This window comes from Castor canadensis, chromosome 9 (assembly GCF_047511655.1).
Source record: "Castor canadensis chromosome 9, mCasCan1.hap1v2, whole genome shotgun sequence".
Taxonomy (NCBI): domain Eukaryota; kingdom Metazoa; phylum Chordata; class Mammalia; order Rodentia; family Castoridae; genus Castor; species Castor canadensis.
This window is the reverse complement of record NC_133394.1, coordinates 142,180,248-142,203,196: the sequence shown is the minus strand read 5'-3', so window position 1 is coordinate 142,203,196 and position 22,949 is coordinate 142,180,248. Positions and strand designations below refer to the sequence as shown.

General features: G+C 34.7%; 1 protein-coding gene across 1 annotated transcript in view; it reads left to right on the top strand.

Moving 5' to 3' along the window:
• Positions 1-22,949, top strand: part of Ncapg (non-SMC condensin I complex subunit G) — a 40,042-nt gene that overhangs the window by 6,555 nt on the left and 10,538 nt on the right. Inside the window, exons 6-14 of the mRNA XM_020170178.2 lie at positions 65-257; positions 719-868; positions 4,402-4,542; positions 9,269-9,392; positions 10,946-11,029; positions 11,327-11,506; positions 14,555-14,665; positions 17,036-17,155; positions 20,269-20,490. Coding sequence (XP_020025767.2) covers positions 65-257; positions 719-868; positions 4,402-4,542; positions 9,269-9,392; positions 10,946-11,029; positions 11,327-11,506; positions 14,555-14,665; positions 17,036-17,155; positions 20,269-20,490 — 1,325 coding nt within the window. The remainder of the gene's footprint in view (positions 1-64; positions 258-718; positions 869-4,401; positions 4,543-9,268; positions 9,393-10,945; positions 11,030-11,326; positions 11,507-14,554; positions 14,666-17,035; positions 17,156-20,268; positions 20,491-22,949) is intronic.

Sequence of the window (22,949 nt, the reverse complement as noted above, 5' to 3'; positions counted from 1 at the left end):
AAAGATACAGGAAATAAAAGCTAGGGGGAGCTTTTGTTTACCTGTGTTTCAAATGACTCAATAGATGCTGTGAAACAAGCAATGCAGAAGCATCTTCTCCAGAGCTGGTTACGTTTCACTGAAGGGAATATTTTGGAGTTGCTTCATCGATTGGATGTGGAAAATTCTTCTGAAGTGGCAGTCTCTGTTCTCAATGCCTTATTTTCAATGACTCCTCTCAATGAGCTTGTGGTAATCTGTAAAGATAATGATGGCAGGTACATGATTTGTATTGTACTGCTGATAAACTGCAATTAAAATCAGTTTTTCCTGTCCGTAACTTCAGATTATATCGTTGCCTTTGATCTATCCCTCTTTTCTTTACTGTGATTTATGTTTTTTCTCTTGCTTTTCCTCCCTAGTGTGAGAACTCATTACTTTATCATAGAGTATCTGCTTTAGCTATGTTCTTTTCCCTTTCCACTTCATTATTTTACTTTGTTTTTTGCATTAGCTTACCTTAAGAAAATCCAAAATCACATCCCTGTTATATGCATACTTTTTGAATCTTTTCCTTCTTTTTCTCTTGGATTGAAGTTTTTTTCATTCCTTTTTGTGTGGATAATAAGTGTAATTAAAAGAATGGTGGGTACAAATCAAATCTGCTTCTTACTTCCATTCTTCTGTTTTTTAACTGGATAGGTCATGCTTTCTCTTATTCCCTTCCTTTTAAATAAAGGAAATTGATTCCAGTGGAAACATTAACTCCTGAAATTGCTTTGTATTGGCGTGCCCTTTGTGAATATTTGAAATCAAAAGGAGATGAAGGTGAAGAATTTTTAGAGCAGATTTTGCCGGAACCTGTAATGTATGCAGAGTATTTACTGAGGTAAAAATTGTTTGTTTGGTTTGGAATGTGCTTGTGTTGCTGTGTCGGTCTTTCAACTTCCATCGTTAAAGTCATGCTTGGTTGGAAATAAGTTCCCTCTAACCACTGCCCCCTTTCTTTTTTGGACATGTTGGGGTAAATGGGAATGCACCTTGAATGTTTCTGAAGAACATCCAGTGTTTATTAGTATGCTGAAAGAACACAAAGTCAGTATGTTTAATCAATGTATTTATGTTATTTCCTCAAACTTTTTAAGACATGATTATGAGCATTTCTCCATAAAGCTGACGAAGATGACTGGTACTTTTTGAAATTTATTGATAAACAGTTTCTGTGGGCCTTACAGTAAATATTTTAGGATTGTGAGCTATATCATTCCTTTCACAACGACTCAACTCTGTCATAGTAACGCAAAAGCAGCCACAATATGTAAATTAGTAAGTTCTATTTATTGACTGTTGTGGACACTAAATCTGGAATTTTATTTGATATTCGTGTAACAATTTTTTTTAATTTTAATGACCATTAAAATGTAAAATTATTCTTACAAGCTGTATAAAAACACATTAGATTTGGTGTATGAGCTGTAGTTTCAGATTCACAGTGTGGATTTTGATGGCCAGTTTTATATTAAAAATTGTGTGGCTTTTTGTTTTAAAGTATTTTTTTTTCAAAATACCTTTTTTTTCTTAAATTATTTGGATTACTGTAGTTTCTACTTATTTCACTATAAAATTACATTAGTAAAATATGCATGCTTATAAAAATTCAAATACAGAAGCTCATAGAATAAAAGCATGGAGTTCCCCTTTTTATCTTTTGCTTCCCCAGTTCCATCCATCATCTTACAATTTGTGGTGTTCACTCTCCAATTTTTCTCTGCATTTATGTACACAGTTTTAATTGTATGCAGAGGTTTCTTTTTAAAAATATAGCATACCATACATACCGTTCTTTTCAACTGTTGATATATGAAATCAATGTATGTTGGTGCATGCAAATGTATTAGTCTTAACAAAAGTTTATTGTTCCATAGGATAGTGGTAACTTAATTCATTCCTTTGTTGGTGGACATTTACAGTTGTTTCCAGTGTTCACTGATTAAGAAGAAAGCTGTGTAAATTTCCTTGTACATTTCAGATTTTGTGGGGTTCAATTCCCAGAAGTAGAACTGCTGGGCTAAAGGTTATATTTTATATAATATATTTTGATAGATATCAGTGTATAGATTTTTGGTTTTATGCTTTTAGTGCATATTTTGAAAGGCTTCCAAATAATGTATACTGTGAGCTTGATTTTTTCTTTGTGTGAAATATAGTTCTCTGCTTTTGTTTATTATAGTCCCACATATAAGTTAGGGAGCAAAGCTGTGAATGTTTTTGAATTTTCCATGCAAAATCCTGAATCCAGGATAAATATCTCCAGAGTGAGCCAGTATGGAAACTTACAGCTTGAGCCCATGTTAATATCATGAAAAACATGTGACTCTAATCTTATTAGAGAATGGTTGTTATTTCAGATTTTGATATGTAATTACTCCTTATAATACTATTTGGGCCATGTTGAAACTGGAATGAGTTTAAGGCAGTGTTTAATAAAATGGGTTAATATAAAAATAAGCTTTTAGAATATAGGGAAAATACAAGAAAATATGAAGAAATGTTAATTATTTAAATGGGGGCAGCCGTTCCTCAAGGACTCGTTCTAAGATGTCAGCCTTTATATTTCCTTTATTAGTCTGTGAGTTTCGAAACAAGTAACTTAATTAACTTTCTTCACTTACAAAGATGAAAACTTTAAAAATATTTTAATCATTGTTGAAAGAATACTTTAGAATAACTTTCTTTTGGGAGCAGCATCATTAGATAGGATTACCTCAGTGAGGTACAGAAACAGAGCAGAGGGCTATAAATGAGGATTATCATTTCATTGAAATGATATCCATAACTATTATGGAAAGTCTTTTTAAAAGCTCTTTTTTATATAGCAATAAAACTTATAGGAAGTTACCCTAAATGTACATATTGTTTAAAATCTTTAAAAGAAGACTTAATAGCCTCTTCATAATAATGAAAAGCTTTAAAAATGGTTACTAAGAAGATTTCATGGTAATTAAAATTAATACATCTGTTTTAAATTGTATTTGTGCAGTTGATGATTTTTAATCTATTAATGAAACAGCTATTTGACTTTTCCTCAAAAATACCCTCAGTCATGATGATATACATTGTGCTAATAATGGGGTGGAGAATTAATACAAAAAGGAGTACAAAACTAAAGGAAAGTTTTTTTGTTTTGTTTTGCTTATTTGGTGGAACTGAGGTTTGAACTTATGCTTACAAAGCAGGAGCTCTACCAATTGAACCACACCTCCAGTCCATTTTGTTCTGGTTATTTTGAAAATGGGAGTCTCATGGACTATTTTCCTGGGCTGGCCTCAAACTATGATCTTTCCAATCTCAGCCTCGTCAGTATTTAGGATTACAGGTGTGAGTCACTGACACACATTTTTTTTAAAGCCTGTCAGAAAACAATACCTGTTCTGATCTATTAATTTTCAATAATGATCACTCATCTTGTTTTACAAGTTTCTTGCAGTAATTAAAGGGTAACTAATGTCTTAAAGGTCCTAATCTCAAAACCAGAGATTTATAAACTTTTCTTTACCCTTGGTTCTCATTTTTATAACAGACAAGAATCTGTTCATTCTGTAGTCTACTATTTCTATAATTTGATTTTTGTAAACATTTTTAAATGGCAGCTTTTTCACCAAGGCAGTATTGTATGTTCTAACCTAAAAGACACCTCATTGTTGAAGCTTAAACTCTTAATTTTGCTTTTATGTAGTTTTATTTATTTATTAATTGGTTCTGCACAAAAAAAGGAGACCTTTGTGGTAGACTACTGAATATTATCTTGGTGTAAGGGTTGAAAGAGGTTTTCATTTAGCCTTTGATCGTAAGAATAAAAGATAGTTTATGGTGCTGTTTAGCAGCACCTTCTTTAAAGAAGAAGAAAGATGGGTGAAATAAGAAAGGATAATGCAAGTTTGTGAAACTGTCCATATTTTTCTCATTTAAAAAAACCATTGTATTAATGGATTACTGTGTATTATTATTGTTACTACCACTATTATTTTAAACAAAAGAATGATAATTGCACGAGGAAAGATGAGATCTTTATGACTAATTGGATTTTTGCACAAGAGATGTAGAAATTTATAATTGGGAAAATGTAAGTGACATTGAAGTAGTTATAAATTTCAGAGACAAAAGATGCATCTTTTGAAAATTTTCTGTAGAAAATTGAATCACTAATGAAAGTACATTTTCCAAATTCTTTTGATTCATTAATATGTTTACTAAAGTTCATTACAATAGCATAGAATTTACTCTCTAGACCGGGTTATTATTACGTGATATAAACATCTATGCATTGGACTAATATGAATTCAAAACGATCTTTTTCTGACATAAAGGTGGAAATTATTTTGTATTTCTTAACAGAGTCTATTGTATTAATTCTCGTTTTAGTTACATCCAGAGTATTCCAGTAGTTAATGAAGAACAGAGAAGCGATTTTTCCTACATTGAAAACTTGATGACAAAAGAGTTCATAGGTCAGCAGTTGATTCTAATTATCAAGTCTTTGGATACCAGCGAAGAAGGAGGAAGGTGTGTCTAAATGTTAACACTTGTTCTGGTGTGTTCTTCTAATTTCCTTTATTTAAATATAGCTGTGTTGTAATATGATTAAATATATCTACCCTAGCTCTTGAAGGTACTATAAAAAGTTTTCTTTTCCCTTTCGTTTTATGTATATTTCCATCTGTACACACACTTACACAATTATATGTTATTTAGCAATAGTACACATTCTAAGAAACCCGAGATATGTGTTGTTAGGTGATTTTGTTGGTGTGCAAGCATCACAGTGTGTATTTACACAAGCCTAGATGGCATAGTTCAATTGCTTGATGAGCCTTCTTTTCTTTATTTTTTTTATTGTTTTATTATTCATATGTGCATACAAGGCTTGGGTCATTTCTCCCCCCTGCCCCCACCACCTCCCTTACCACCCACTCCACCCCCTCCCTCTTCCCCCGACCCCCTCAATACCCAGCAAAAACTATTTTGCCCTTATTTCTAATTTTGTTGAAGAGAGAGTATAAGCAATAATAGGAAGGAACAAGGGTTTTTGCTGGTTGACATAAGGATAGCTATACAGGGAGTTGACTCACATTAATTTCCTGTGTGTGTGTGTTACCTTCTAGGTTAATTCTTTTTGATCTAATCTTTTCTCTAGTTCCTGGTACCCTTTTCCTGTTGGCCTCAGTTGCTTTTAAGGTATCTGCTTTAGTTTCTCTGCCTTAAGGGCAACAAATGCTAGCTAATTTTTTAGGTGTCTTACCTATCCTCACCCCTCCCTTGTGTGCTCTCGCTTTTATCATGTGCTCAAAGTCCAATCCCCTTGTTGTGTTTGCCCTTGATCTAATGTCCACATATGAGGGAGAATATACGATTTTTGGTCTTTTGGGCCAGGCTAACCTCACTCAGAATGATGTTCTCCAATTCCATCCATTTACCAGCAAATGATAACATTTCGTTCTTCATGCCTGCATAAAATTCATTGTGTATAGATACCACATTTTCTTGATCCATTCATCAGTGGTGGGGAATCTTGGCTGTTTCCATAACTTGGCTATTGTGAATAGTGCCGCAATAAACATGGGTGTGCAGGTGCCTCTGGAGTAACCTGTGTCACAGTCTTTTGAGTATATCCCCAAGAGTGGTATTGCTGGATCAAATGGTAGATCAATGTCTAGCTTTTTAAGTAGCCTCCAAACTTTTTACCAGAGTGGTTGTACTAGTTTACATTCCCACCTTTTTCCCCCATCCTCGCCAACACCTGTTGGTGGTGGTGTTGCTAATGATGGCTATTCTAACAGGGGTGAGGCGGAATCTTAGTGTGGTTTTAATTTGCATTTCCTTTATTGCTAGAGATGGGGGGCATTTTTTCATAGATTTTTTTTTGACCATTTGAATTTCTTCTTTTGAGAAAGTTCTGTTTAGTTCACTTGCCCATTTCTTTATTGGTTCATTAGTTTTGGGAGAATTTAGTTTTTTAAGTTCCCTATATATTCTGGTTATCAGTCCTTTGTCTGATGTGTAGCTGGCAAATATTTTCTCCCACTCTGTGGGTGTTCTCTTCAGTTTAGAGACCATTTCTTTTGGTGAACAGAAGCTTTTTAGTTTTATGAGGTCCCATTTATCTATGCTATCTCTTAGTTGCTGTGCTGCTGGGGTTTCGTTGAGAAAGTTCTTACCTATACCTACTAACTCCAGAGTATTTCCTACTCTTTCCTGTATCAACTTTAGAGTTTGGGGTCTGATATTAAGATCCTTGATCCATTTTGAGTTAATATTGGTATAGGGTGATATACATGAATCTAGTTTCAGTTTTTTGCAGACTGCTAACCAGTTTTCCCAGCAGTTTTTGTTGAAGAGGCTGCTTTTTCTCCATCGTATATTTTTAGCTCCTTTGTCAAAGACAAGTTGGTTATAGTTGTGTGGCTTCATATCTGGGTCCTCTATTCTGTTCCACTGGTCTTCATGTCTGTTTTTGTGCCAGTACCATGCTGTTTTTATCATTATTGCTTTGTAATATAGTTTGAAGTCAGGTATTGTGATACCTCCAGCATTGTTCTTTTGACTGAGTATTGCCTTGGCTATTCGTGGCCTCTTGTGTAGATTTCTCAGTCTCTTTAATGAATGTCATTGGAATTTTGATGGGAATTGCATTAAACATGTAGATTACTTTTGGGAGTATCGACATTTTTACTATGTTGATTCTACCAATCCATGAGCATGGGAGATCTCTCCACTTTCTGTAGTCTTCCTCAATCTCTTTCTTCAGAAGTTTATAGTTTTCCTTGTAGAGGTCTTTCACATCTTTTGTTAGGTTTACACCTAGGTATTTGATTTTTTTTGAGGCTATTGTAATTGGAATTATTTTCATACATTCTTTTTCAGTTTGCTCATTGTTAGTGTATAGAAATGCTAATGATTTTTCTATGTTGATTTTATATCCTGCTACCTTGCTATAGCTATTGATGATGTCTAGAAGCTTCTGAGTAGAGTTTTTTGGGTCTTTAAGGTATAGGATCATGTCATCTGCAAATAGGAATATTTTGACAGTATCTTTACCTATTTGTATTCCTTTTATTCCTTCTTGCCTAATTGCTCTGGCTAGTAATTCCAGTACTATGTTGAATAGGAGTGGGGATAGTGGGCATCCTTGTCTGGTTCCTGATTTTAGAGGGAATGGTTTCAGTTTTTCTCCATTAAGTATAATGCTGGCTGTAGGTTTGTCATATATAGCTTTTATAATGTTGAGGTACTTTCCTTCTATTCCTAGTTTTCTTAGAACTTTTATCATGAAATGGTGTTGGATCTTATCAAAGGCTTTTTCTGCATCTATTGAGATGATCAAGTGGTTTTTGTCTTTGCTTCTGTTAATGTGGTTTATTACATTTATTGATTTTCATATGTTGAACCACCCCTGCATCCCTGGGATGAAGCCTACTTGGTCGTGGTGAATGATCTTTTTGATGTGTTGTTGAATTTGGTTTGCCATTATTTTGTTGAGGATTTTTGAGTCAATGTTCATTAAGGAGATTGGCCTATAGTTCTCCTTTTTGGAGGTGTCTTTGCCTGGTTTTGGGATAAGTGTAATACTGGCTTCATAAAATGTGTTTGGCAGTTTTCCTTCCCTTTCTATTTTGTGGAACAGTTTAAGGAGGGTTGGTATCAGTTCTTCTTTAAAGGTCTGATAGAATTCAGCAGAGAATCTATCAGGTCCTGGACTTTTCTTTTTGGGGAGACTGTTGATTGCTGCTTCAATTTCATTTTGTGTTATAGATCTATTCAAGGTGATTAATTTCCTCTTGGTTCAGTTTTGGATGGTCATATGTATCTTGAAATCTGTCCATTTCTTTAAGATTTTCAAATTTATTTGAATATAGGTTCTCAAAGTAGTCTCTGATGATTTCCTGGACTTCCATGGTGTTTGTTGTTATCTCCCCTTTTGCATTCCTGATTCTACTAATTTGGGTTTTTTGGCTCCTCATTTTAGTCAGGTTTGCCAGAGGTCTTTCGATCTTGTTTATTTTTTCAAAGAACCAACTTTTTGTTTCATTAATTCTTTGTATGGTTTTTTTGGTTTCTATTTAGTTGATTTCAGCTCTTATTTTTAGTATTTCTTCTATTTGTTTTGGGATTTGCTTGTTCTTGTTTTTCTCGGAGTTTGAGATGTAACATTAGGTCATTGATTTGGGATCTTTCAGTCTTTTTATAGTTTTCCTTGTAGAGGTCATTCATTGATGTGCCTTCTTGGTACAATCAGGAGATTATAAACACAAGACATAATAAGACTGCTTCCAACATAATATGGTATATTGCTTTACAGTAAGCTTTTCTTTTAATATGTAAAAGTTCATTCTAAAGAAATGATCAAGTGTAGTATGTAAATATATACTTATTATTAAATATTTTGTACTACACATTTTTAGGTCCTATGCCTTTTATCATTGGCAATGCAGTAGGTTTGTTTATACCATCATCATCAGAGTAATTTGTCAGACTCCTGCATCACTTTGGCCACTGCGTCATTAGGCATTAGATATTTTCCATCATCGTTATAACCCTTATGCAACCGCCAGCATATGTGCAGTCTGTCATTGACTGAAACATCTGTATTTTGAGACAGGGTCTTGCCCTGTTCCCAAGACTGGCCTGTAACTCATTATGTAGCCAGGTTGTTTAAACTCAGTTCTCCTGCTGGCCCTTCAAGTGCTGTGATTATAGGTGTGTGCCACCATGTCAGGCTGACTGAAACAGTATTGTGTGGTACATGGTGATATAGGGGTGTCTGTCTGTGTGTATATATCCTAGTGCAATTGTTTTAGAATGAATCAGTGACAGTTCAGTGTTTTGGTTAAAAATCTTTGTATTTATTTCGGGGAGTTTTAGTAGTAGTAATATTTAAAAGATTGATTCATCTCTAGTATTTTGTCATCTTATCATGTTGATTTTAAAGATCAGAGGATAGTTTATGAATTTTTTAGCCTAACATCTGTACATAGTGATTTTTTTTTTTTTTTTGGTAAGTAAAGCAGGACAGTTTATTGAAAAGTATAAAGTAGGAGAGTAGAGCCCCCAGATTTGAGGGGGAGGATGTACCAAGAATGGGTGCCCTATCCATAGGGATTTTTGTACCTATAGTGAAACATAAATGTAAGAAATGGAGTCAAATGTAAATCCGCAGAGTAAGGGAAATGTTAGGGATAAAAAGTATTCTGTCAAAGTGATATTAAGTTTAAATAGATCTTTTTGACTGCAGGAAACGACTGCTGGCTGTTTTGCAGGAGACTCTCACTCTACCCACAACTCCAATAGCCCTAGTTTCTTTTCTTGTTGAGAGACTACTCCACATCATTGTAGATGATAATAAGAGAACACAAATTGTAAGTATTTTTCCACATTTTTGATGAGGGTAAGAGGTTTGGGTCAGTGACATTGAAGATTGTCTTAATTTCTCTTTAAAACCTTTGGTTTGCCTTTGCTTTAGTTTTGTTTTAAAGATTTTCAAATTTTTAAAAATCAAGTCTCTTTCTCTCTCTCTCTCTCTCTCTCTGACACAGACACACAGACACACAGACACACATGCATACACACATTTTGAAAATTATCTCCCTCTTTTTAGTGTGCACACTATTGTGTTCAGTCAATTTGAAATGGAACAGGTTTGGGAGGAGGTGAAAGTGGAATGAGGTTTTGCCCATGAGGCACTGGGTACTAGAGTGCCGAGAGCTGAATCAAGTCACATATACCTGGGTTGTGACTTTGGGTAAGTTACCCAGCTTTTTTTACTCATTTGCAAAATAACAATGAAACCTACCTTTTATTATTCAATGAGATAATGTCCACAAAGTGCTTGGTACATGTAGAAATAAACTTTACCAGCTACTTCCAAAAGTGTTACTTTTTTTCTGTCTTAGCCAATGAGAGATCTGTATTATTGTTTTCATAGAATCATGTAATCATGAATAGGTTTATTCAGAGATCATTTCTTCTACCTGCTCCCTGTATGTACATACTTTTACATGCATCCCTTCTATAGCATGTCCCAGTTAATGGTTATCCAGCATCTGCTTAGGTACTTTCACCTGCATGGCAGTCTTTTCCTGAATCAGCCAACTCCAGTATCCAAGTGGCTCTGAAAGGAAAGTCCTTCTTTATGTGGTCACTATATATGTATTGTGTACCCCAACGAAGAATAAAAGGATATTCTATTTAACTCCCACAGAACTGAGCAAAGGAGGAGTTGAGGATTTTAGGCAGAAAATTCTATGTTATAATGTCTAATTTTAGGCACCATAATTCATTTTTCTGATTTTCAGATATATGAGGGATGATTTGTCTTTACCTTCTTTGTACCTACGTACCTTTCTTTGAAATGATTTTGGTTTTTCTTTAACTTTTTTCAAGTGTTGGGTTTGAACTCAGGGCTTCATGCTTACTAGGAAGGTGCTCTATCACCTTGAGCCATGCCCCCCACCCTTTTTGTTTTTGGTTATTCTTGAGATAGGGTCTCATGTTTAAGCCCTGCTCAGCCTGGACTGCATTCCTCCTATTTACTTTTCCCATGTATTTGGGATTACAGGCACTTACCACCAGCCCAGCTTTTTCTTTGGTTGAGATGAGGGCTCCAGAACTTTTTGTCTGGACTGATCTTGAACTGTGATCCTCCCAAGCCTTGTCTCCCTAATAGCTAGGATTATAGGTGTGAGCCACTGTGTCCAGATTTAATCTTAGTTTTTAGTTAGATGTATTGTTCAGTCTTTTGTTCTAAAATTGTCTAGCAAACAGAATATATGCTACTTTTATCTATATAGTTTATTCAGTTATTCAATAGATGGCAGATGCTACTTGGAGTTTTGTATTGCAGTTTGGTGTCATTTGCTGTTATAGGACAAATATTAAAGCTTGTACTCTGAATTATAACTTTGGATATCAGGTTACAGAAATTATCTCAGAGATTCGTGCACCCATTGTTACTGTTGCTGTTGATCCATCTGATGCAAGAAGAAAAGAACTCAAGGTGAGTCTCTTCTACATTAAAGAAATGCCTTAGAAATGTAGTTGTGGAAAGCTATTACTTCTTGCTATGCAACTTTGAAATTTTTATCACAAAGTCAAATTATTGGTTAAATATTATGTAAGGGTATCTAAAATATTACCAGATTATGTCAGTCTGCAAGGCTTACTGATCTGTTTCAGGAAGTTTGTATATGCTAGACTGCTTAAATTCTGGGTCAGTACTCTTGAGTTTGCTTCAGACTTTCATATTAGTAATTTTTTTCTAGTGTTGGAATGACCAATTTTTATCTTTCTTTAGATGGCTGAAATAAAAGTTAAACTTATTGAAGCAAAAGAAGCTTTGGAAAATTGCATTACCATACAAGATTTTAATCAGGCATCAAAATTAAAAGAAGAAATAAAAGCATTGGAAGATGCCAAAATAAAGCTGTCAAAAGAGACAGAGCAACTTGAAATTAAAGATGTCCACACAGAGAAGGTATGGGTAATTTTTCATATAAATCTTAGCTGTTACTGTCTCAAGTAAACTAAATATTTTCTTTAACTCATAAAACTGAGAATCTATTCACTTTGGAAGGATTTGTAAGAGCAACATGAATTAAAATGAAAACAGCTTCCTTTTTTCTCTTTAAATTTCCTGTTCCATTCTATTTTTGAACTTTGAAAGAGGTCTTAATTAACATTAATTATTGTAGCACTATATTTGCTCCCTTATCATGCAAATCCCTGGAATCTTGAAGTTTTCTTTCCTTGTGAGGGAAACTAGTGGTTCACTTCTGAGTTTTATTTATTTGTCTAAAATGGTTTAAGAAAGCCTCTACCATTCTCTCTCTTGTGGAAGACCAATACATGACCTTTCTGCTGCTAGGAAACAAGTTTCTATGATAATGGTGTCATATGCATGCTTTTAAAGCTTACTCTTAATGTTTTTTAGAAAAAGCTAGGCAGCTTTGTTATTTTCAATGAACTAGTAAGTCTTGATACCTAGTATCATTTAAAGCTTTTTAGTAGTCTATTAACCTACTTGTTTGATAAATTAGTATCTTAAATAGAATATTTCATTCTCTACAAACTTCTTTTAATATAAGATAGAATGGTACCAATTTACATGCATACATACACACACTTTTTTGGGGGGAGGGGGTTGATATTGTGTTTGAATGCAGGACCTCATGCTTGCTAGGCATACACCCTACCATATGAGCTACTCCCCCAGCCCTCTTTTGATTTAGCTATTTTTTAGATGGGGGCTTGTGTTTTTGCCTAGGGTTGACCTTGGACTTCAATCCTACTTCTGCCTCTCTTGTAACTGGGATATGGTTACAAACACCATATCCAGCTTGTTGTTTGAGATGGAATCTCTATAAATTTTTTCCTGGGCTGGCCTCAAGCAGCAATCCTCCCAATTTCTGCCTCTTAAGTAGCTAAGATTACACAATGCCCAGTCTCAATATATTTGATATTAACTTTTAATTCAAATTTTTTTTTAGACTTTTGCCTTTGTACTTTTGATTTTGGGAGTGCTGATTAGAGTATTCTCCTAAAGAGAATGCCAAGTAGAGCATTTGCTATGTTAGAGGGTTTCATATGTTATGTTGTATGCTCAACCTCTCAAGCCACTGAAATCTTTAGTGTTAGCACCTCACTTTCCCAGTGAGAATGACTGAATTTATTTTCATAGCTAGTAGCTTATTTGCAAAGTCTATGATTCTTTATGGGCTTTGATATTTGGAAAGCAAATTTAAAGTGGAAACTAAAAATATAATCTGAAAATTTTGATTTAAGAAAATATTGAGACAGGTGTGATAGCTCATGCCTATAGCCATTTAGGAGGCAGAAAAATTGTGGTTTAAGTCCAGCCTAAGTCACAAAGTGAAATCTTGCCTTAAAAAAAACAAGGGCTGGAGATGTAGCTCAATGGTATAGTGCTTGCCTGGCACTACTCCTATCTGTGCCCCTCCCCCTAATTTTTTTTTTTTTACATAAATGTTGTCTATCTTTAATTGACTTGCTTTGAGCATTTTGTGTCTTTTTGTACTATTTGAGTGCTATAAATCTATTGTATTACAATTAGAGCACAGTATAGTAGATGTGGTCAGGGAACTATAGAAGTTTTGTGGAGAGGTATCTAATCTAGATAGTATCATTGGTTTCATTAGAAGAGGAAATGTTTTAATCTGAGATTTGAATAAAAATAGTGTGTTATACTGTCATTGTCGTGACAAAATAGCTGAGAGAACAACTTAAAGAAGGATTTATTCTGGCTCATGGTTTGAGAGGTTTCAGCCCATCGTGGTGGGGAGGGCATGGCAAAGCAGAGCAGTTTATATCATGATTAGCTTCTGGTTGGCTTTCTCCTATCCCCCCTTATCTGTCTCCAGCCTTTAGGATCATAACATCGCATGAGTTAATAAAACACCCTCACAGACACGACCAGAGGTGTGCTTTACTAATGCCCTACACTACTCTGTCCAGTCAAGTTGACAGTGAAGATGAACCATCATGAATAATATGAGCTAACAGTTAAGGAATACCCTCTCATCCCCTACCCACATGGTAGTCTCTCTTTCAAGCATGTTACAAATATGAGTTCATGTAATTCTAACTATAACCCCATGAGATGGGTACTGTTATTATCTTCATTTTACAAGGGTAAGTTAGTTACTTGTCCAAAATCTGACTGATGTGGTAAATGACAAAGGAGTCAAACCTGTACACTGGCTATAGAGTTGTACTTTTAATGTACCCTGTGCAGTATCTCCTTGATGAATTTTTAAGGGAATGTAGACAAATGGAATAACATGTGTGATGGTCCAGAGGTTAAAGAATACCTGTTGTGATTTAAAACTTCAGATTCATATGATTAAAGAAGAACTAAAGGGGAGAGGTAAGAGAGAAATTGTAAGAAAAATTAAGGGCCAGATCATGTAAGGCCTTGCATTGACAGTATTAAAGATTTGTGTCTTACTCAAAGATCATGGTGAACTACTAGTATTTTAAATGGCAGGATGAGTATACTGTCTTAGAAAGATCACTACTGTTAAGGAAATGGATTGGAGAGTGATAAAAGCCTAGATAGGCATAACAGTTGGGAAACTATTATAGTAATGTAGGCTTAGAATGACTGTAGTGCGAACAAGATGACCGTGGATATAGAAGGAAGTGCCATGTTTGAGAGGCATTTAGGGATTAGTAATGGAGAACAGGAGTATAGCCTAGGTCTTTTGCTTTGGGCAGCTGGATAGGTAGTGGTGACATGAATATAAAGAGTACTAGAGAAAGACAGATTTACCTAATATAGAGTTCTGTTTCTGACATTTTGAGTTTGAGGAGCCTGAGGAGCATCTAAGAGTAACATATTCCAGTAAATACATATACGAATCTGAGATTTAAGTCTAGCTCACAGATACCTAGATCTCATTTAAGCCCTGATGTCTTAAATGTCTGCAAGCCCTAGAAAACAGATATTTAAGAGATGGGCAGAAGCCATTCTTACTAATGCTGAATGTTTTGTCTTTTATTTTAGAATGATGTGGAAACACTTCAGAAGTGTCTTATTTTGTCCTATGAACTGTTGAAGCAGATGTCTATCTCAACTGGTATAAGTGCAACCATGAATGGGATCATTGAATCTTTGGTATGTTGAGATTTTATTTTAGTCCCATCATTTTAAAATGTGTCCATTAGGGTTCAAAATAATGCAAATATTATTCTAAACATCTAATAAGTACAGATGGTAAAAGATAGATAGATGGGGCTATTTCCTATTGCGAAGATTAAATAGTATATATAAAGGACCTACTATGTAAGTTATAATTATTCTTTTAAAACGTTTGAGAAAATTATTTTATATTGGAAAGAAGTGCAAAATATTTCACTTTTTGAATAATAAGAGGAGATACTGAAACATATAAAGAATATTTTATTTATTTATTTTTTTGACACTGGGTCTTGTCACTACATTGCCCAGGCTGGCCTTGAACTCCTGTGCTCAAGTAGTCCTCCTGCCTTAGTGTCTTGTGCCACAGTTCTTATCATGTGTGTGTGTATGTACCCATGTGTGTATGCACAAATATGCACATCCCCCCCCCTTGTTTAGTTTGTTTTCAAATAGGGTCTCACTAACTTTTTGCCTAGGCTGGTCTGGAATCACAATCCTTCTTACCTCCATCTCCTAAGTAGCTAGGACATTAGGCGTGTGTCACCGTCCCTGACCTTTATAGAGAATTCCTTTTATACTGACATTGGAATATATGTACTGCAAAACTCTAGAATAGCACTTTCTGATAGGATGCAATGCAAACCAAACCATATGTCACTACAAATTCTCTATAGCAGTATTTTAAAAAGGTAAAATTAATTTTAATATATTAGCATATATTTAATATAACCAAACACGCTTTTATTTGAATATATCTAAGTATTATTTTATCATTTATTCAGTATGGAAACTGTTAAGATATTTTACATTTTTTTATACTAAGTTTTATAGCACATTGTACTCTGGGCTAGTTATATTTCAAGTGCTAACTAGCCATATGTGGCTAGAGGCAACAGTTAGTAATGGTGAGAGGTTTGGTTTTGTCGGTTTTATTTCCATGTTTTTGAGATGGAGTCTTGCCTATTTATTTACAGGTCTGGCCTCAAACTCTTGGGATCAAGCAGTACTCCCACCTTAGCCTCCAAGTAGCTGGAAGTTTTTGCTCTTTCTTTTTTTTTGGTGGTAGTAGAGTTTGAACTCAGGGCCTTGTGCTTGCCAGCCAAGTGCTCTACCACTTGAGCCAAGTCCCCAGCCCTTCCCTGGGACTTTCTTTCTCTCTCTTTCTTATTTTTGATGGTGTTACTCATTCAAAGCTAATTCTGACTATATCTAAGCTCTTAGAGGATTCTCCCCAACTTGTTTACATTTGGGAAAATTGAGAAATAGCTAGTTAATGTGATGTAAAATCTGATTTCTTGGATTGTTGTTAATTTCTAAACATAGTAGAGAAAACTACTTTATAACTTTCTACAGTATTTGATTACAAACTAGATTCTATTCAATCATTAGAATTTAGTTTTATTTTTAGAGAAGCAGATATATTTAGTAAAAAGTAATGTTTTTTACTTTCTACTTGTATTTTATGTCTTGTCCTATAATCAAAGAATAGCAAATCATGTATGTGTGGTACTGGAGATTGAACTTAGGGCCTCATGAATGCGAGGCAAACACTAAACCACTGAGCTATATCCCCAGCCTCATAATGATTTTAAATGATAAAAATCTATGACTAAAGATTGAAAGAGGAACTGGGGAAATGACTCAGTGGAATAGCACTTGCCTAGCATGTGGGAGGCCCTGGGTTTGATCCTTAGCACCCTAGCACCACAACAATAAATTGGTTTAAAAAATGAAAGCTGATATGGTGGCTCACACCTGCAATCCTAGCTACTTGGGAAGCAGAAATTGGGATGATTGCAATTTTGAGGCCAGCCTCAAAAGTCAAAGGTTGTGAGACCCCCATGTCAAGCAATAAAAGCTGGGTGTGGTGACATGCCTGTCATCCCATTTATGGGAGAAATGTAAATAGGATCATGGTCCAAGATAATTCATGCATAAACGTGAAACCTTATCCCAAATATAACTAAAGGAAAAAGGGGTTGTATTGGGGTTCAAGTGATAGAGTGCCTGTCTAGCAAACGCAAGGTACTGAGTTCAAACCCCAGTATTGACGCACACAAAAAAAAAGATGAGATGGGGATAGACTATCAGGGGTAAAATATATCACATTAAGGGATTTCTTGTTCTATGGACATTGAAAATCCATGGAATCAGTTTTAGCAATTTAGCATTTCCCCTTTTTTTTTTTTTTTTTTAACTGCAAAATTACTTCTTTGACCTACTGGTCTGCGGAGATGAAGTAGAGCTGTAAAACCATGTGGACATCATCATTTTGACCTTGATTTTAATGCACTATTATAAATTTCCTGCTTTGGTCAAAATTGTTTTAATTTCTCCTTCATTTAGATTCTTCCTGGAATAATAAGTGTTCATCCTATCATAAGAAATTTGGCTATTTTATGCTTAGGATGCTGTGGACTTCAGAATCAGGATTTTGCAAGTAAACACTTTGTGTTACTATTACAGGTAGGATTTATTTTGTGACAAAAATCTCTAATTTATTTCCTGAAATTCCCTTTATCTCTGGTCATAATGCTAATATTCTGAATTTTTTCCAATGCTTATTGATGATTGTGGACAGGCACCCAATTATTAAAATGTAGAAAAAAGATGAAATGTCAATTTAGGCTTGTTTATTAATGTGAATCATATAGCTAATATTTATTGAGTGCATATTATGTGCTAGCACTGATTTAGGCTTTGAAAAATATGGTGGGTGGGTGGTAAAAAAAAACAAGGTGGAAGTTGCTATGCTAGTTGAGCTTACTTTCTAGTAGGGAAAACATGATGAAAATTAAATAAGTATATAAATGTCAGATACAAAAATAAAGCAGAGAAGCAGGAATAGGAGGGAGAAAAGTAGGAGGGATGATTTAGCTAAGGAAGGACTCAGTAATCCATCCACATTTGGGCTCATAAAAGAGGGAAGTAGAAAGAGCAACCCCTGGGGATATCTGGGTTTGCAAGGATAGGAAAGGGACCAATGGGTAGAACTTTGCTGTGTGTGTTTGAGGAGCAGGAGGACATGGTTAGGATAGATTAAGTGACGTGGAGGATAATTGGGAAGAGTTTGAGGGTATCTGTGTCTTCTAAGAGCAGACTGTCAAGATGTTAGTCTCCACTGTGAATGAGGCAGGAAGAATTTGGAAGGTTTTGCGTAGAGGATTGTAATGATCTGACTGGGTACAGTGCTGTTGTAGATAGACTAGGCAGGGTTTGTAAACTACTTCTGTGAAGGACCAGAGTTAATATTTTGACTTTATGGACTATATGGCCCATTTCAACCACTGAGCTCTTCTGTTCTACAGTATACCTGTCTTATTCTGGAGTTTATTTCATGTGGTTTTAACTCAGCATAGTCCAAAAAAAAGGAAAAAAATGAAAAGAAATTTCAAAAACAAAAATTTTGAATTTCTGTGTGTGCATTATGCATCTCAGTTGATGAGGAAAAGCTCTCAGTCAGTCCTGCATTATAGTCAGTTGTGTTTAAATCATTTTGTGATTTGCTGCATGTTTCCCTGCCCTTAATTTTGTGAAAATCTTCCCAAAAAACAAGGTAAGCGTTAATAGATTTAATTTAAGTGATAACGTGAAAATGTTAGATTTGTTAAAAGGTAGCATGTATTTAGAAGAAGTTGGGTAGCATTTTTGGAAAAACAAATCAAGTATCCACAGTATTCAAGATAAACAGCATGGAATAAGATCTAGTTTTTGGTAAGCAGTATTAATTTTTCTACAGTAATGTAGCCTACTCCATGTGGTTTTAAGTTATGTATGCTTAGATCCACTGCACGTACGTATAGGTAAATTTGAATAATTTTAGAGTACTAAACTCCATGCTTCCTGAGCATTTAAAGTTTTTCTTCAGTGTATATCTCCTTGGAACCAGGTACCTGTAGATACCAAAGACTATAATAGTGTGAAAACAGCCATAGTACATAAGTGGATTTGAATTTTGTATAATTTTTACATATAGTGAAATATTTTTTAAACCATTTGCAAATATAAAAAGAAACTATTTCTAATTTGATGCCATACAAAAGATAAGTGGTAGACTGGATTTGGCCTGTGGGCCATAGTTTGCAGATCCTTAGTATTAACTGTAGAGGTATAAGTATGGAAGTAGGCATGCTAGTAAGGAGGTTATTCAATGAGGAAATCAGGGAAAAAAGGGTGATGGCTTGGACTGGGTTGTGGTTATTGGAATTGTGACAAGGATAGAATATTAAGCTTCTCTAGAGAGACAGAACCAATAGGATGGACGGATGGATGGATGGATGGATGGATAGATAGACAGATAGGCAGACAAGAGGGAATTGATTAGGGGAATTGGCTCTCATGATAAAGGAGGCTGCAAAGTCCCAAGATAGGCTGTCTGCAAGCTAGTGACCCTGAGGTGCTGGTAGTGTGGCTCAGTCAAAGTTCGATCTGAAGCTAAAGGCATGTTTGTATACATGAGAATGAGTCACTGAAAGGAAAAAATTGGTAATATAAAGTTGAGAGTAGTGCTGGAATAGTATTCTTTAGAAGGCAAGAGGGGATTGAGTCAGAGCACCAATGGAAGGCATTTGACTTTCAAACTCCTTGACTTCTGGATATCTGTTTTTAAAAATATCTGAATCTATCTTAAATTGAAAAATTACACACCTTTAATCTCTAGTGTCTAGCCTCTGGTGTTGCCAAATATAATGGAATGAAAAAGCTGCAAGGAATTTTCCTGGAAATTTAGGTGGCAAAAGAGAGCATTGTGTGTCCATTGTGAAAATAACATGCTATTGCTGAGTAGGGGACATAGAATAAGGAAAACCAAGTTGCTGGTGAGGTATTAGCATGTTTGCAATCTGCACACAGCACTCAAGGCAATATATTATTATAAGCAATTGGTTTTGGCATAGTTACAGGTCTCCTTCAGAAAATATGTATAGATGTGTTCTTGAAATTTCCTTCAAAATTTTGAAAATTTGACTCATCTCATTTCAAAAATTTGACCAATTTATAGATGATTGGTATTCATTTTAAAATGAAACTTAAAGAATGTAGGTAATCTTTCATCATGGAAATATTGAATTTTTTTTTTAATGGCTTTGAAATTTGGTGTGTGTTTTTAAACTCAAGATATGCTTAAACTGGTGGGTTTTATGATTCATTCGTTTTTATAGAATTTGTTGAACTAGTAAGAGAAAAAATTGTATTTAGTTCAACTTAGGTAACCTAGAAGAGTATTGATGTTTTAACAAATGCTTTTCCTTGGTTATAATGTAGTGTTTTTCTCTTGATAGATGGGCCAAAACAATTTTAATATAACTGAATAGTTTTTCTGGGTCTTACAAAAAGTGATAAAACCATAGGTGAAAATATTATTTTAGTGTAAGGAACAAATAACACAATTCAACTAGACTTAGTCCAGGATTTTACTACAAAGATTAAATTAAGAAATATTGCTCATAGATACATATATTTCTTTTTTAATTAAAATTTTAATCATACTTCTGTAAAGTATTTTTTCTGTATCCTTGACACTGTCATTAATATTTGATTATTTTATTTGAACTTTTTTGGTGGGGGATGTCTCAATTTAGGTTTTGCAAATTGATGATGTCACAATAAAAATAAGTGCTTTAAAGGCAATCTTTGACCAACTGATGGTGTTTGGGACTGAACCATTTAAAACTAAAAAAGTCAAGTCTCTTCAGTGTGACGGTGCAGAAATCAATGGTGACAATGAGCCAGAAGCAGAAGTTGAAGAGACAGCTACAGCCAAGAATGTTCTAAAACTCCTTTCTGATTTTTTAGACAGTGAGGTGAGAAATAACCCTTCCCCATGATTATGAAATGTTATTTGCAACAGGTATGGGCTTATGCTCTATGTTTATATTTGGTTTTTTGTTCTGAAATTTAAATTTGGGCAAATTTTTTAGTATCTTAATGAAATTTCACCTTTCACTGCTATCCCACCTAATTTCTCATTATTAAATTGGGTATGCAAAGAATTAAAGTGTGAACAGAAATTAAATGACTAGTGAAAGGAGCTGTTATTAAAAGATGAATAAATCCATTTAACCTAATGATTTGTGATTTAGAGGTTTTAAGTTTTTTCCTCAAGAATTTTGAGAATAGTTAAGAATAATTTTATATTGTGTGGATAGAAGGAATAACATAGGTGGATTAGATCTTTTTTCTTACGGTACTCTTGAACTGCATTTTTTGTAGCATATATATAGACTTTTAACTCATTAAGAAATTAGTGGTTGCATTTTTTTATAAGTGAACAATTCATTGTCATCATTCATAGTGCAGTGAAACTACCGCTTTGCCTAATTTGCAAAACATTTCTGTCATTCCAAAAGGAGACCACCCAGCAGGCATTTACCCTTTATTCCCCCTCTCACAGCTCTGACAACAACCGCTCTACATTCTGTGAGTTTTACTATTGTGAATATTTCACATAAATAGAATCATATGGTATGTGACCATTTTTGTCTTGACTGACTGCATTTAGCATAGAGTGTTCTGGACCATCTGTATTGTAGCTGAATGGCATTCCCTTGTATGCATTTACCACAGTTTATCCATTGATTCATGGAAGGGCATCATTCAGCTACTTCTACACTTTGGCTACTGTGAATAGTCTGCTGTGCTGCTGTGAACAACATGCATGTGCATATATTTTTTTTGGGTACTTGTTTTTAATTTTTTTTGAGTATGTACCTGGGCATTGAATTGCTGGGCATGACTTTTTTTTTTTTTGTGGTACCGGGGAATGAACCCAAGCCCTTGTGCATGCTAGGCAAGTACTGTACCACTTGAGATATGTTCCCAGCCTTTTTGTTTTTATTTTTCTTTAAATGTATTTTGGCAATACTGGAGTTTAAACTTGGGTCCTCATGCTTACAGGCAGGTGCCTTACCACTTGAGCCATGCCCCCCCATCCCCAGCACTTTTTTGCTTTAGTTATTTTTCAGATAGGGTCTTATATTTTTGCCCAGGCCAGTCTCAAATGGCAGTCCTCCTACCCATGGCCTCCTGTGTACGTGTACCTGTACACTACTGTACCTGGCTCATGGATTGAGAGGGAATCTCACTAACTTTTTGCCCAGGCTGGCCTTGAACCTCAGCCCTCCTGAGCTCTGCTTCCCAAGTAACTGGGATTATAGGCATGAGCCACCATGCCCAGCTGATTTAGTTTTAAGACAGTCTCACAGTTGCTTTTGCCTAAGCTGACCTTCAACTCAAGATCTTCCTGCCTCTGCTTTCTGAGTAGCTGGGATTCACCTGGCTTTGGTTTAACTTTTTGAGAACTTGCCAAACTCACACATTGTGTGAGCTATTTTACATTCTACCTTCAATGTACAAAGTTTCTAGTTTCTCTACATCCTTATCAACACTTACTTTTCCATCTTTAAAAAATTTTAACTTTTTTACTATATGTGAAATGTTACTGCATTGTGATATTGATTTGTATTTCCCTAGCAACTAATAATGTTCAAAATCTTCATTGTTTGGTCATTTGTATGTGTTTTTTGAGAAATGTCTGCTGTCCATTTTTAAGTTAGGGTAGTTGTCTTATGAAGTTCTTTATGTAGTCTGGTTAAGTATATCTTTATCAGATAAATAATTTGCAAATATTTTCTTCTGTTTTATAGGTTGTCCTTTCACTTTCTGTAGATATGTAAAAAATTTTGAAATTGTGGTGGAAACCAATTTTATTATTTTCATTTTATCTAAGAATGCCTTGCCAAATCCAAGTCATGAAGATTTATTCCTTTGTTTTTTTTGTAAGAGTTCATGGCTTTAGCTTTTAAATAATGTATATTTATTCATATGTAGTTATATATATAAACTTGTATTTTATATGTACATTATATATATAAACTTATATTTTAAATGTACATTATATTTTTTTTATATTTGTCACTGTTAATTGACAATTGAATAATAATTTTCATATACTATTTGTATATAGTGTGAGATAGGGGTCCAGTCTCATTGTTTTGTCTGTGTGAGTATCATCACAGCTGAAGAGGCTGTTTTGGCACCTTTGTTGAAAAGCATTTGGGTGTAGATGACTTTTCAATTACATTCCATTGGTCTGTCCATCTTTTCTGATGCCAGTTCTACACTGTTTTGGTTGGTGGGACTTCTTTAAAGTTATGAAATCAGGAAGTGTAAGTTTTCTAACTTTGTTTTTCATTTTCAGTATTGTTTTGCTTATTCAGGATCCCTTATTAGTTCTATCAAATTTGAGGATTGACTTTTTAAT